Consider the following 11982-nt stretch of genomic DNA (forward strand, 5'->3'; position numbering starts at 1 on the left):
TGAAGCTAATTACTCTTGTGCATTGCTAAACTGGTTAGCATCTAGGGAGGTGAGAAGGCTTGGCTTGCATTTGAGAGTAACATACTGCATTGCTACACTTCTAGCTAGATTTAGTTGTCGAACATTTCCCCTGGATCATGATACCATAAAAACATTGCTGTATATTTAACTGAGAGTACGCATTGGACTTACTGAGTTAATCACAGTAGGCAAGGCCTTTGCTCTTCACATCCCGACAGCAATCAATAAATCAAATGCTCTGGAAAAAAAATGCAAAAAATCTGGTATCTGTGGCTGTCGCAGGCCAGTAATAAGCCCATCCAATCATTCCTGGCCTACCTGCGTGCACTCTGTCCCTGCGGTCATTGTGCATGCAAATGTGTTTGGGGAGGGGCTTTTGAAGAAGGCCTAAAGGCCTTTAGGCCTCCTTCTCAAATCTAGCTGTCTCTGCAAGTTTCTCCAATTTTATTTTATTTGCATTTTCTGCCCCGCCCCAGTCTTGGAACCCATCGGCTATTGTATGACAACGATTTAGCCTTCAGGCAATGGCCAATGTTTCAGGGCTTCCGGTGTGTCCGGATAACGGATACCCGGGCCAAGACATCCTCTTCCGTGCACTTGTCATTGTTTACAATCCGATTGGCAATCTCGGAACCCATCAGCTATTGTCTGACGCCGATTTGGATGCAGATCCATTTTTTAAATGCTAAAAAAAAGCTCATCTCTCGAGTTCCGAGTCTGATTAAAAAGTTAAATCGTTGTGAGAGGATAGCCGATGGGTTCCGAGATAACAATTCGGCCAATGAGTTACCTCTCTTTTACTCTCCACGCAAACTGTTTACCTGCATGCAACCAAAGCCCACTGAAATGTGATTGGTCAATACTACTCGGACTACAAACAGACTACAAACAGAAACCAGAATGATTCCGATACCAAAATCCTGTCCCTTGCCTACAGATTTTGTATTGATATGCAGATATCTGTTTATAGAGATTAGCCCCGTCCTGATTAGTTTTTCACCTGTACCTCATTATCCTTCCCTAGTGTATTTAGTCTGTGTGTTCCCTTGTCTCAGTGCCAGTTCATCTTTGTCCATGTGTCAAGCGTTCCAGCCATTGCCCTAGGGTTTCTTCTCTGTAAGCCTTTTGTACCTTTTGATTTTGTAAAGAAATCATTGTGCTGCACCAGCTCTGCCTCTGAGTCTGCATGTGGGTCCAATTCCTTGTGTTCCTGATTACCCTGCTGGCACTATCGTGACAGTATTACCAATTAAAATCAGTTGTGAAACAAGTCAAACTCTTAATTAATTGTGTAAACATAATTTTAATTTATACCATCAAATTAATTAATTACTGAATGGGTGTGTAGATAAGTGAAATGATTTTGAAAAGTAAAAAATACATTTCAGCATGCCATAGCGAGTGAGCGAGAATGTTTTTTTATTGCATGACTGAACATTTCAATAAGTGCAACTATTTTATTAACAATTATTTACATTTAATTAACTACTGAGTCATTTCACCTGTGTCACAGCCATTGTATTCCTAGTAAACATGATGAATATTTTTTGTCTGACCGCTTTGATTTGCAGTCCATAGATAACAGCATTCATAGTTGGAGGGACCACATAGAACAAGATGGATGCTAGCTTCCTTTCGTCTGAAAAGTCCTGGAAACGATGGAGGATAATAGGGATGAAACCAGACACAAACATGATGATGTACATAGCCAGGTGGGTGGCACAGGTCTGCAGTGCCCGGCTGTTCAGCACTTTGTTTTTACTGAGCACACACACTGCAGCAATTTTTAGGTAGGTGAGAGTGACGCTGCCGATGGAGGAGCCCAACAGGACCGCCGTGTAGCCGAGGCCGTAGATGTTATTGATGAGGACACTTTCACAGGACAGCTTGAACAAGGAGGCGTTGTCACAGAACGGGTTCAAAATAACTGCCCTGCAGCGTGACAGGCGGACGCTGAGGCCCACGAGGATCGACACCATCAATAAAACCACCATCCAGGCCGACACCGACAGCGTCACCACCATCCTGCTGGTCATGATGGTGGCGTAACGCAGGGGGTTGCAGATGGCCACGTAGCGGTCGAAGGACATGATCATGAGCACAGTGTGAGAGGCGCTTGCATGGAGTTGAGCACAAAAAGCCTGAATGACACAATCGATATAATGAATGTATCGGTCTGTGCTTGGAATAAAAATGTCACTCAACAATTGAGGAATGATGGTCGTGGCCCCAAAAACATCATTAATACTCATGTTGCAGAAGAGCAGATACATGGGCTGGTGGAGGCTCCTCTCCATGGTGATCAGGACTACCAGGCAGATGTTGGACACCATGATGAAGATGTAGATAAGGAGGAGGATGATGAAGGTGGGAATGGAGGACTGGGGGCTGACCTTTAACCCCTCCAGCTGTAGAATGTCTATACTTAAAGTCTGGTTCTCCATAGTGCAGAGGGTAATTTTAAGCCTAGTGAGGATGGGACAGCAAAAAATAATTTATATGGTGTTTAATATCAAAAAGATGTTTTTGAAGATAATAATAACTAGATGGATACAGTAAGTGGCTTCTCAAACAGGTCAGCAGTGCCACCTAAAAAGTAGGGTAGCGTTCAATGCAAGAAATAAAAGTGGAAAATATTATCAATATGCACAAATTGAACATATTAAAATATTGTTCTGGAGATATGAAAACTTAGTAACAATAGACAACAATATGGTTGTTTGCCTGTTAAATCTAGAACTTGGTTAAATGATATGACAACTGAATTATTCAAACAGGACATACTATATGTACTATAAGAATAGTACCTTTAAATGCCTACTGTGGAGACGCAAGACTTACAAAAATTACAAATAATGAAATAATTAAACCAAACTGAAACTTGTTTTGGCATGTGTGTGCACATGGTCTACAATACAATTAAACAATATTTAAAAAAAAAACATACAATACAAAAAAAATCAAAGAAAATGATAATTACTGCAACAATTTTAATAATGCCTCATTTGACAACAAAACTTCCAAAGTATAACCCTGAAAAATGGCTGTTTCAAAATGTGGCAGGCAAAAAGAAGATTGAATTTAAATTCGGTCATGATTTAATGTCATAGGCTAGATACAATATCAGTCAATCAGCAACAGACAACAATAAGGATATTTGTCTCCCTGACATATAAGACTTAGTGAAGTGATGTGAAAACCAAATAATTCAGACATATTTTAGAACAGCATACCTCTGGTTTCTCTACAGCAGTTCAGCCATGTGTCTACAGGCTTTCATTCAAACCAAACACCATTTCATATATAACCACAATGACACATAAAACAATGGGTAAAAACATAATGACCATAGACAAACAATAAAAAGTTTATGCATTTAGCAAGCGTTCGCATAAGGATGCTATGGTTTGAGAATGATAATCTGCATACACAACTTAAATGACACATGGTTCAATAACAGGTGTGTAGCTTAGTATTCACTTGTATAGTTTTATGGTGGATGTTGAACAGGCTGCTGGAAACACAGCTCACACATCAGGAAACAGTTGACTGCATTTAAATATAATATATAATTACTTTACTGAATGCTATATTCCTGGTTTCATTCCTTTTCAAATTTCATTTAATTCCAATTTGCCTTCAAAATGCAATTAATTTGTTCATCAGTTCTTTTCATGTATTTAAGATTTCATTTTGTGTCTTAAAACAACAAATGTTAAAACTAAAACGAAACACAGGATATACTGTACATAGTAATAACAACATAATAATCTATTTGTAGAGCACTTTTCAAAACCTGATATAGGAAGTGTTTCACACAAGGCAGCAAATTAAAATCAACAAATTATGAAGTTTCATATAGAATCTAATCAAATAGCAAACTTTTAGGTAACAAAAGACATCAATTGACCAAGATTTTTGTAAGGACAATTGTAAGGAGGCTAAAGCAGGTGTGATGTGGTCACTGAGTTCTGTAGCCCGGCAATAGATTTTCATTTAAGTACAAACGCTGTTGCATTAACCGAGGCTGGAGAAGATAAAAGTATGTCTCTGTCTTTAGAACATAAAAGAGAGTATTTTTGCAATATTTCATGAATGATAAAAACATGATTGGCATTATTCAGTAAACAAATAACATTATTTATATACTGTGTGTCTCATGCTTACCTCTGCTGACATGAACTACCTCCACTCACCCGAGGTGGGCTGACATCTGTTATAAGCTGAATGATGGCCCCCGGTATTTGAGAGTTTGTTGCGTCACTGAACTCTTACCAGTTTCTTACCAGGCAACAACTGCTGTCACAACACTATGTTTCCTTTTGGTGGTTTGGATGCCCCTGTGGTAGATGAAACATGATAAAGTACCCTCTAGGGCGCCCTTCCAGTGGAGAAAACATGATGCGGTGCATCGAAATGTGCGCATGCGCCAACATGCATGCTGCCTGTTTCCGTAGCTCCGTCTCGTCGTCTTTTTCCAACTTTTAGCTTTCCTTTTTCTTCCAAACTTGAGTAACTTGTGTGTAAGTATAACTTAAACTACAGTCTTTACGAAAATGAGAGTAGAAAGTTTTTTAGTACTTTTTTTGTCGTGGAACTTCTTCTCCTGCTACTTGGTCAGGGCACCGCTGCAGATCAGCTGTTTGGCTGCATTGTTTACAGCAGCAAACAGCTGATCGCACTGAAGCCGAGCGGCATGGAGCCCAGGAGGAGGACACACCGAGGATGCAGAGGTGGAACAAAGCGGCGAGGGAAGAGAGGGGTGCAGACAAAAGAGACTTAAGAACAAGAGATTTAAGCCGTGTCTGCCTTCTCTCGTAATGGGCAACGTGAAATCGCTGGCGAATAAAATGGACGAGCTAACGCCGTTAGCCCGGAGTCAGACGGAGTTCTGTGAGTGTAGTTTGATGTGCTTCTCAGAGACATGGCTACATCAGGATTTCCTGGATCATAACGTTTCCATTGACGGCTTTCAGACTGTTTGGGCCGACAGGGATCACACTGGGAGCGGTATGAGGAAAGGCAGTGGGCTTGCTGTTCTGGTTAACAACAGATGGTGTAACCCTGGTCACGTTACTATCAAGCAGAGTATCTGTAGCCCGGACATTGAACTGTTAGCTGTGGGACTCCGGCCATATTATCTGCCATGTGAATTCTCACATGCCATTGTTGTGGCTGTTTACATCCCCCCATCTGCTAACCCAGCATCGGCGTGCAATGCCATTCACACTGCCATAGCACAACTCCAGACTCAACACCCAAGTGCACTCATATTAATCTCTGGTGACTTCAACCATATCAGTGTTTCAACAGCACTGACTAATTTCACCCACTATGTGTGTTGTCCTACTAGAGAGGAGAGGACACTGGACCTGCTGTATGCTAACGTTAAGGACGCATTGAGCTCTTCCACCCTCCCCCCCTTGGGTAGGTTGGACCACAACCTGGTTCATCTTAAATCTTGCTATGTGCCTCTGGTTAAAAGGCAGCCTGCGACCATAAGGACAGGGAGGAGATGGTCAGAGGAGGCCTATGAGACACTGCAGGAATGTTTTGAAGTAACAAACTGGGATGCACTCTGTGAGCCTCATGGAGAGGACATTGATGGGCTCACTGAGTGCATCATCACATTAACTTCTGTGTGGACTGCAATGTCCCAACTAAGGTGGTCCATTGTTATCCAAATAACAAACCGTGGGTAACAAAGGACATCAAAGACATCCTGAATGCCAAGAGGAGGGCCTTTACTGATGGCAATAGGGAGGAGGTGAGGGCAATCCAGGCTGACCTGAAGGTGAAGATCAGGGAAGCCAAGGAGAAGTACAGGAGGAAGCTGGAGCGGAAACTCCAGAAAAACAACATGAGAGAGGTCTGGAGCGGCATGAAGAGCATCACTGGCTTCAGACCGACTGGCAGCAGAGGAGTTGAAGGCAGCTTGTACAGGGCCAACAAACTTAATCTGTTCTTTAACAGATTGGGCAATTCAGCCAATGAGTTCCATCTCTTTTGCTCTCCACATGAACTGTTTACCTGCATGCAAACAAAGCCCACTGAAATGTGATTGGTCAATACTACTCGGATTAGAAACAGACTACAAACAGAAACCAGAATGCTTCCAATACCAAAATCCTGTCCCTTACCTACAGATTTTGCATTGATATGCAGATATCTGTTTATAGAGATTAGCCCCATCCTGATTAGCTTCACCTGTCGCTCATTATCCTTCCCTAGTGTATTTATATTTTATTATATCGATTCTATTCACCTTATATATGCTTCCTCTAGGCAATATTATTAGGAAACACTCCACACACTTTCATTGCTATGCAGATGATACCCAATTTTATTTATCTATTGATCAAGCCAGATGAAACTAACCAGTTAACTAAACTTCAAGCATGCCTTAAAGACATAAAGACCTGGATGACTTGCAACTTTCTGATGGTAAACTCTGACAAAACTGAAGTTCTTGTACAGGGAACCCAAACACCTCCAAGACACATTATCTAAAGATATAGTTGCTCTAGATGGCATTGCCCTGGCCTCCAGCAGCACTGTAAGGAACCTCGGAGTTATCTTATCCTATAACTCCTACATGAAACAAACTTCAAGGAGTGTCTTTTTTCACCTACGTAACTTTGCAAAAATCAGGCATATCCTGTCTCAAAATGATGCCGAAAAATTAGTACATGCATTTGTTACTTCTAGGCTGGATTAATGCAATTCCTTATTATCCGGCCCTTAAGTCCCTTAAGACTCTCCAGTTGATCCAGAATGCTGCGGCACGTGTACTGACAAGAACTAGGAAAAGAGATCATATTTCTCCAATATTAGCTTCTCTGCACTGGCTCCCTGTAAAATCCAGAATAGAATTTAAAATCCTTCTCCTCACCTACAAAGCTCTTAATGGTCTGGCACCATCGTATCTTAAATATCTCATAATACCTTATTACCCGACTAGAACACTGCGCTCCCAGAATGCAGGGTTACTTGTGGTTCCTAGAGTCTCCAAAAGTAGACTGGGAGCCAGAGCCTTCAGTTATCAAGCTCCTCTCCTGTGGAATCAGATCCCAGTTTGGGTTCGGGAGGCAGACACCATCTCCACATTTAAGAGTAGGCTAAAGACTTTCCTCTATGATAAAGCTTATAATTAGGGCTGGCTTGGGTGAGTCCTGAACCATCCCTTAGTTATGCTGCTATAGGCCTAGACTGCCGGGAGACTTCCCATGATGAGCCTCTTTCCTCTCTCCTCCTCTCCCTCTCCATCTCTATGCATTTTTATCCCATTACTGCATGTTACTAACTCGACATCTTCTCTCTCCCATAGTTCTGTGCTTTCTCGTTTCTCTCCTCTCTCCTTCTGTCGCTTTCAGCAGGTATTTCTGCCTCCGGAGCTGCAGAGACTGGATCTGTGGTTGTGGGCCACCTGCTGCCCCCGTGTTCCTGCTCCACAACTGCTACTGCAGTTGTTGGCCTCCCCAAACCCCTCCCCTCTCTCTCTCTCTCTCTCTTGCTCTCTATCTGTCTCTCTGTCTCTCTCTCTCTCTCTCTCAAAACCTAACACAGTAGCAGCGGATGGCCACCCACCATTGAATCTGGTTCTGTCCAATGTTTCTGCCTCTTAAAGGAAGTTTTTCCTTGCCACTGTTGCCAAATGCTTGCTCATGGTGGGATTTGTTGGGTCTCTGTAATTAATATTATAAAGAATACAGCCTAGAACTGCTCTATGGGAAAAGTGCAATGAGATAACTTCAGGTATGAATTGCCGCTATATAAATAAATTTAAATTTAATTGAAATTGAATTAGTCTGTGTGTTCCCTTGTCTCAGTGCCAGTTCGTCATTGTCCATGTGTCAAGTGTTCCAGCCATTGCCCTAGTGTTTCTTCTCTGTAAGCCTTTTGTACCTTTTGATTTTGTAAATAAATCATTGTGCTGCACCAGCTCTGCCTCTGAGTCTGCATGTGGGTCAAGTTCCTGATTTCCCTGCTTGCACTATTCTGACAGTATTTCCAGTAAAAATCCGTTGTGAAACAAATCAAACTCTTAATTAATTGTGTAAACATATTTTTAATTGATATCATCAAATAATTACTGAATGGGTGTGTAGATAAGTGAAATGAATTTGAAAAGTAACAAAAATACATTTCAGCATGCCATAGCGAGTGAGTGAATCTTTTTTAATTGCATGACTGAACATTTCAGTAAGTGCAACTATTTTATTAATAATTATTTACATTTAATTAACTTTTGAGTCATTTCCCCTCTGTCACAGCCATTGTATTCCTAGTAAACATGATGAATATTCTTTCTCTGACCGCTTTGATTTGCAGTCCATAGATAACAGCGTTCATAGTAGGAGGGACCACATGGAACAAGATGGATGCTAGCTTCCTTTCGTCTGAAAAGTCCTGGAAACGATGGAGGATGATAGGGATGAAACCAGACACAATCATGATGATGTACGCAGCCAGGTGGGTGGCACAGGTCTGCAGCGCCCTGCTGTTCAGAACCTTGCTTTTACTGAGCACACACACTGCAGCAATTTTCAGGTAGGTGAGAGTGACGCTGCCGATGGAAGAGCCCAGCAGGACCGCCGTGTAGCCGAGGCCGTAGATGTTATTGATGAGGATACTTTCACAGGACAGCTTGAACAAGGAGGCGTTATCGCAGAACGGGTTCAAAATAACTGCCCTGCAGCGTGACAGGCGGACGCTGAGGCCCACGAGGATCGACACCATCAATAAAACCACCATCCAGGCCGACACCGACAGCGTCACCACCATCCTGCTGGTCATGATGGTGGCGTAACGCAGGGGGTTGCAGATGGCCACGTAGCGGTCGAAGGACATGATCATGAGCACAGTGTGAGAGGCGCTTGCATGGAGATGAGCACAAAAGGCCTGAATGACACAGTCGATATAATGAATGTATCGGTCTGTGCTTGGAATAAAAATGTCACTCAACAAGCGAGGAATGATGGTCGTGGCCCCAAAAACATCATTAATACTCATGTTGCAGAAGAGCAGATACATGGGCTGGTGGAGGCTCCTCTCCATGGTGATCAGGACTACCAGGCCGATGTTGGACACCATGATGAAGATGTAGATGAGGAGAAGGAGGATGAAGGTGGGAATGGAGGACTGGGGGCTGACCTTTAACCCCTCCAGCTGTAGAATGTCTATACTTAAAGTCTGGTTCTTCATAGTGCAGAGGGTTATTTTAAGCCTAGTGAGGATGGGAGAGTAAAAAATTATTTATATGGCGTTTAATATCAAAAAGATGTTTATGAAGACAATAATAACTAGATGGATACAGTAATCTACACAAACAGTGGAAGAAGTGGCTTCTCAAACAGGTCAGCAGTACCGCCTAAAAAGCAGGGTAGCATTCAATGCAAGAAATAAAAGTGGAATATATTGTCAATATGCACAAATTGAGCACATTAAGATAGATATGAAAACTTAGTAACAATAGACAACAATATGGTTGTTTGCCTGTGAAATCTAAAACTTGGTTAAATGATATGAAGATTGAATTATTCAAACAGGACATACTGTATGTACTATAAGAATACTATTTTTAAAGGCCTACTGTGGAGACGCAAGACTTACAAAAATTACAAATAATAAAATAATTAAACCAAACTGAAACTTGTTTTGGCATTTGTGTACACATCATCTACAACACAATTAAAGACCATTTAAAAAATCAACATACAATTTAAAAAAAATCAAAGAAAATGATAATTACTGCAAAGATTTTAAGTAATGCCTCATTTGACAACAAAACTTCCAAAGTATAACCCTGAAAAATGGTTGTTTCAAAATGTGGCAGACAAAAAGAAGTTTGAATTTAAATTCAGTCATGATTTAATGTCTAGATAAGATAAGGCTAGATGCAATATCAGTCAATCAGCAACAGATAACAATAAGGATATATATATAATATATATATATATATATATATTTCAAAACCTGATTATGAAAGTGTGTAACACAATGCTGCAAATTAAAATCAACAAATTATGAAGTTTCATATAGAATCTAATCAAATAGCAAACTTTTAGGTAACAAAAGACATCAATTGACCAAGAGTAAAATTAAGATATAAATAAAAATATATAAGTAAGATACTAGAATCAGTTCTAAAACATACTGGGAGCCAGTGTAAGGAGGCTAAAACAGGTGTGATGTGGTCACTGAGTTCTGTAGCTTGGCAATAGATTTTCCTTTAAGTAAAAACGCTGTTGCAGTAATTGAGGCTGGAGAAGATAAAAGTATGTCTCTGTCTTTAGAACATAAGATAGTATTTTTGCAATATTTCATGAATGATAAAAACATGATTGGCATTATTCAGTAAACAAACAACATCATTTATAGTTTGTGTGTCTCATGCTTACCTCTGCTGACATGAACCCCCTCCACTCATCTGAGGTGGGCTGACATCTATTATAAGCTGAATGATGGCAACCGGTATTTGAGAGTTTGTTGCGTCACTGAACTCTGAACAGTTTCTTACTAGGCAACAACTGCTGTCACAACACTATGTTTGCTTTTGGTGGTTTGGATGCCCCTGTGGTAGATGAAACATGATAAAGTACCCTCTAGGGCGCCCTTCCAGTGGAGAAAACATGATGCAGTGCATACAGGCTGCCTGACATGCGAGAAAACTAGTAGGCCTCTTTGCGCTTCTAAATGGTTAAATAGTTAATAGTTCCCTGTGTGGTTGTTTTATAGAGGTGTAGTAGTTACACTTTAAATCTGAGTCACGTTATAAAACAACTGTTTCACCATAAATGCATCAGAACTTTCGGCACCCTGGTGCCCCAACCACATGCTGCTGGTGCCCTTTTTATTTTTTTGCCCCTGCCCCTCAGACAGCCTGAGTCTGCCACTGACTGGTGGGCAGAAAACATGGGTGATTTAGCTATTTTCAGCCCTCCTGGCATATAAATGTATTATTACAGACAGAGGACCCAACGAGTTGACGTCATTAAAAGAGCTCCAGTCAAATCTGAAATGATGGAAAACCATGTGGAAAACATGATGGAAATACGCCAATACGCTTTCCTACGCCAAGTGTGCGCATCCACTCCAGTGTTCCGTCATCCAGTCATGAGTTTACCTGTCTCCAGTGTATGTGTCTCCGGTTCCCAATCTCCAACCCCATTCCACAAAGGATGGTATCAGTACTCCATTCGTTATTCTAGACTGCTCCATCACCCATCACTTACCAGCTTACTGTGTGCTGTGTAGGACGGCCAGCATGAGTACCACGGACCCTTTCCAGTAGCTGGTGGATCTCCTTCGCCGTGGGCTATCCGACACACCACCTGCCTCCACACCAGCCATAACTTCTGCATCCACCGCCGTCACTCCGCCACCTCCGGTGTACGCCAGTCCCATGGCCAAACCAGCGCCCTTCTCTGGCTTGGCAGAGGACTGCAACTGTTTCATCCTGCAGTGTTCGCTGGTCATGGAGATGCAGCCGCACCTGTACCCTGACGATCGTTCCAAGGTGGCTCTCGTCATATCACAGCTCAACAGACGTGCTCTACAATGGGCTGAGACAATATGGGCACAGAATGGACCTGTAACTCAGTCCCTAACCAACTTCATCTCCCACTTCAAAGAGGTGTTCGGAAGACCGGCTGGAGATTCTTCTGCAGGAGAATGCCTCTACCACCTAAAGCAGGGTTCCAGATCGATAAACGACTATGCCCTGGAATTCCGGACTCTCGCGGCTGCCAGTGGGTGGAACGAGCAGTCCCTAATCACCACCTTCCGTCAGGGATTGGATCCCAGGGTACGGCTGCAACTTGCCGCATGTGAGGATACCATCGGCCTTGAACGGTTCATCCAACTGTCTATAAGAGTCGCTACCCATATGCAGGTGTGTTTAGAAGAACACCAGGACCAGTCGACATCCACGCCATCCCTCCGCCAGCCTGAGATCCACCG

The 11982-nt window shown here is 42.2% G+C and overlaps 2 protein-coding genes across 3 annotated transcripts; both read right to left on the reverse strand.

Annotated features, from left to right (window-relative positions):
* Positions 1–1418: 1418 nt before the first annotated feature.
* LOC122887746 (olfactory receptor 52N5-like) lies at positions 1419–4286 on the reverse strand. The gene is made up of 2 exons (XM_044221229.1): positions 4189–4286; positions 1419–2487 (listed from the first exon to the last, which is right to left on the reverse strand). The coding sequence occupies exon 2, from the start codon at positions 2463–2465 to the stop codon at positions 1515–1517; it is 951 nt and encodes a 316-aa protein (XP_044077164.1). The 5' UTR covers positions 2466–2487; positions 4189–4286; the 3' UTR covers positions 1419–1514.
* A 3795-nt stretch (positions 4287–8081) lies between these two features.
* LOC122887747 (olfactory receptor 52N5-like) lies at positions 8082–10507 on the reverse strand. Of its 2 annotated transcripts, none has more exons than XM_044221230.1 (2): positions 10422–10507; positions 8082–9247 (listed from the first exon to the last, which is right to left on the reverse strand). In XM_044221230.1, exons 1-2 carry the CDS (start codon positions 10448–10450, stop codon positions 8275–8277), a joined length of 1002 nt encoding a protein of 333 aa, XP_044077165.1. In that variant the 5' UTR covers positions 10451–10507; the 3' UTR covers positions 8082–8274. The 2 variants fall into 2 exon arrangements, with proteins under 2 accessions (XP_044077165.1, XP_044077167.1); XM_044221232.1 differs by lacking the exon at positions 10422–10507 and adding an exon at positions 10178–10349.
* Positions 10508–11982: the final 1475 nt, after the last annotated feature.

This window comes from Siniperca chuatsi, linkage group LG14 (assembly GCF_020085105.1).
Source record: "Siniperca chuatsi isolate FFG_IHB_CAS linkage group LG14, ASM2008510v1, whole genome shotgun sequence".
In the NCBI taxonomy this organism is placed as follows: Eukaryota; Metazoa; Chordata; class Actinopteri; order Centrarchiformes; family Sinipercidae; genus Siniperca; species Siniperca chuatsi.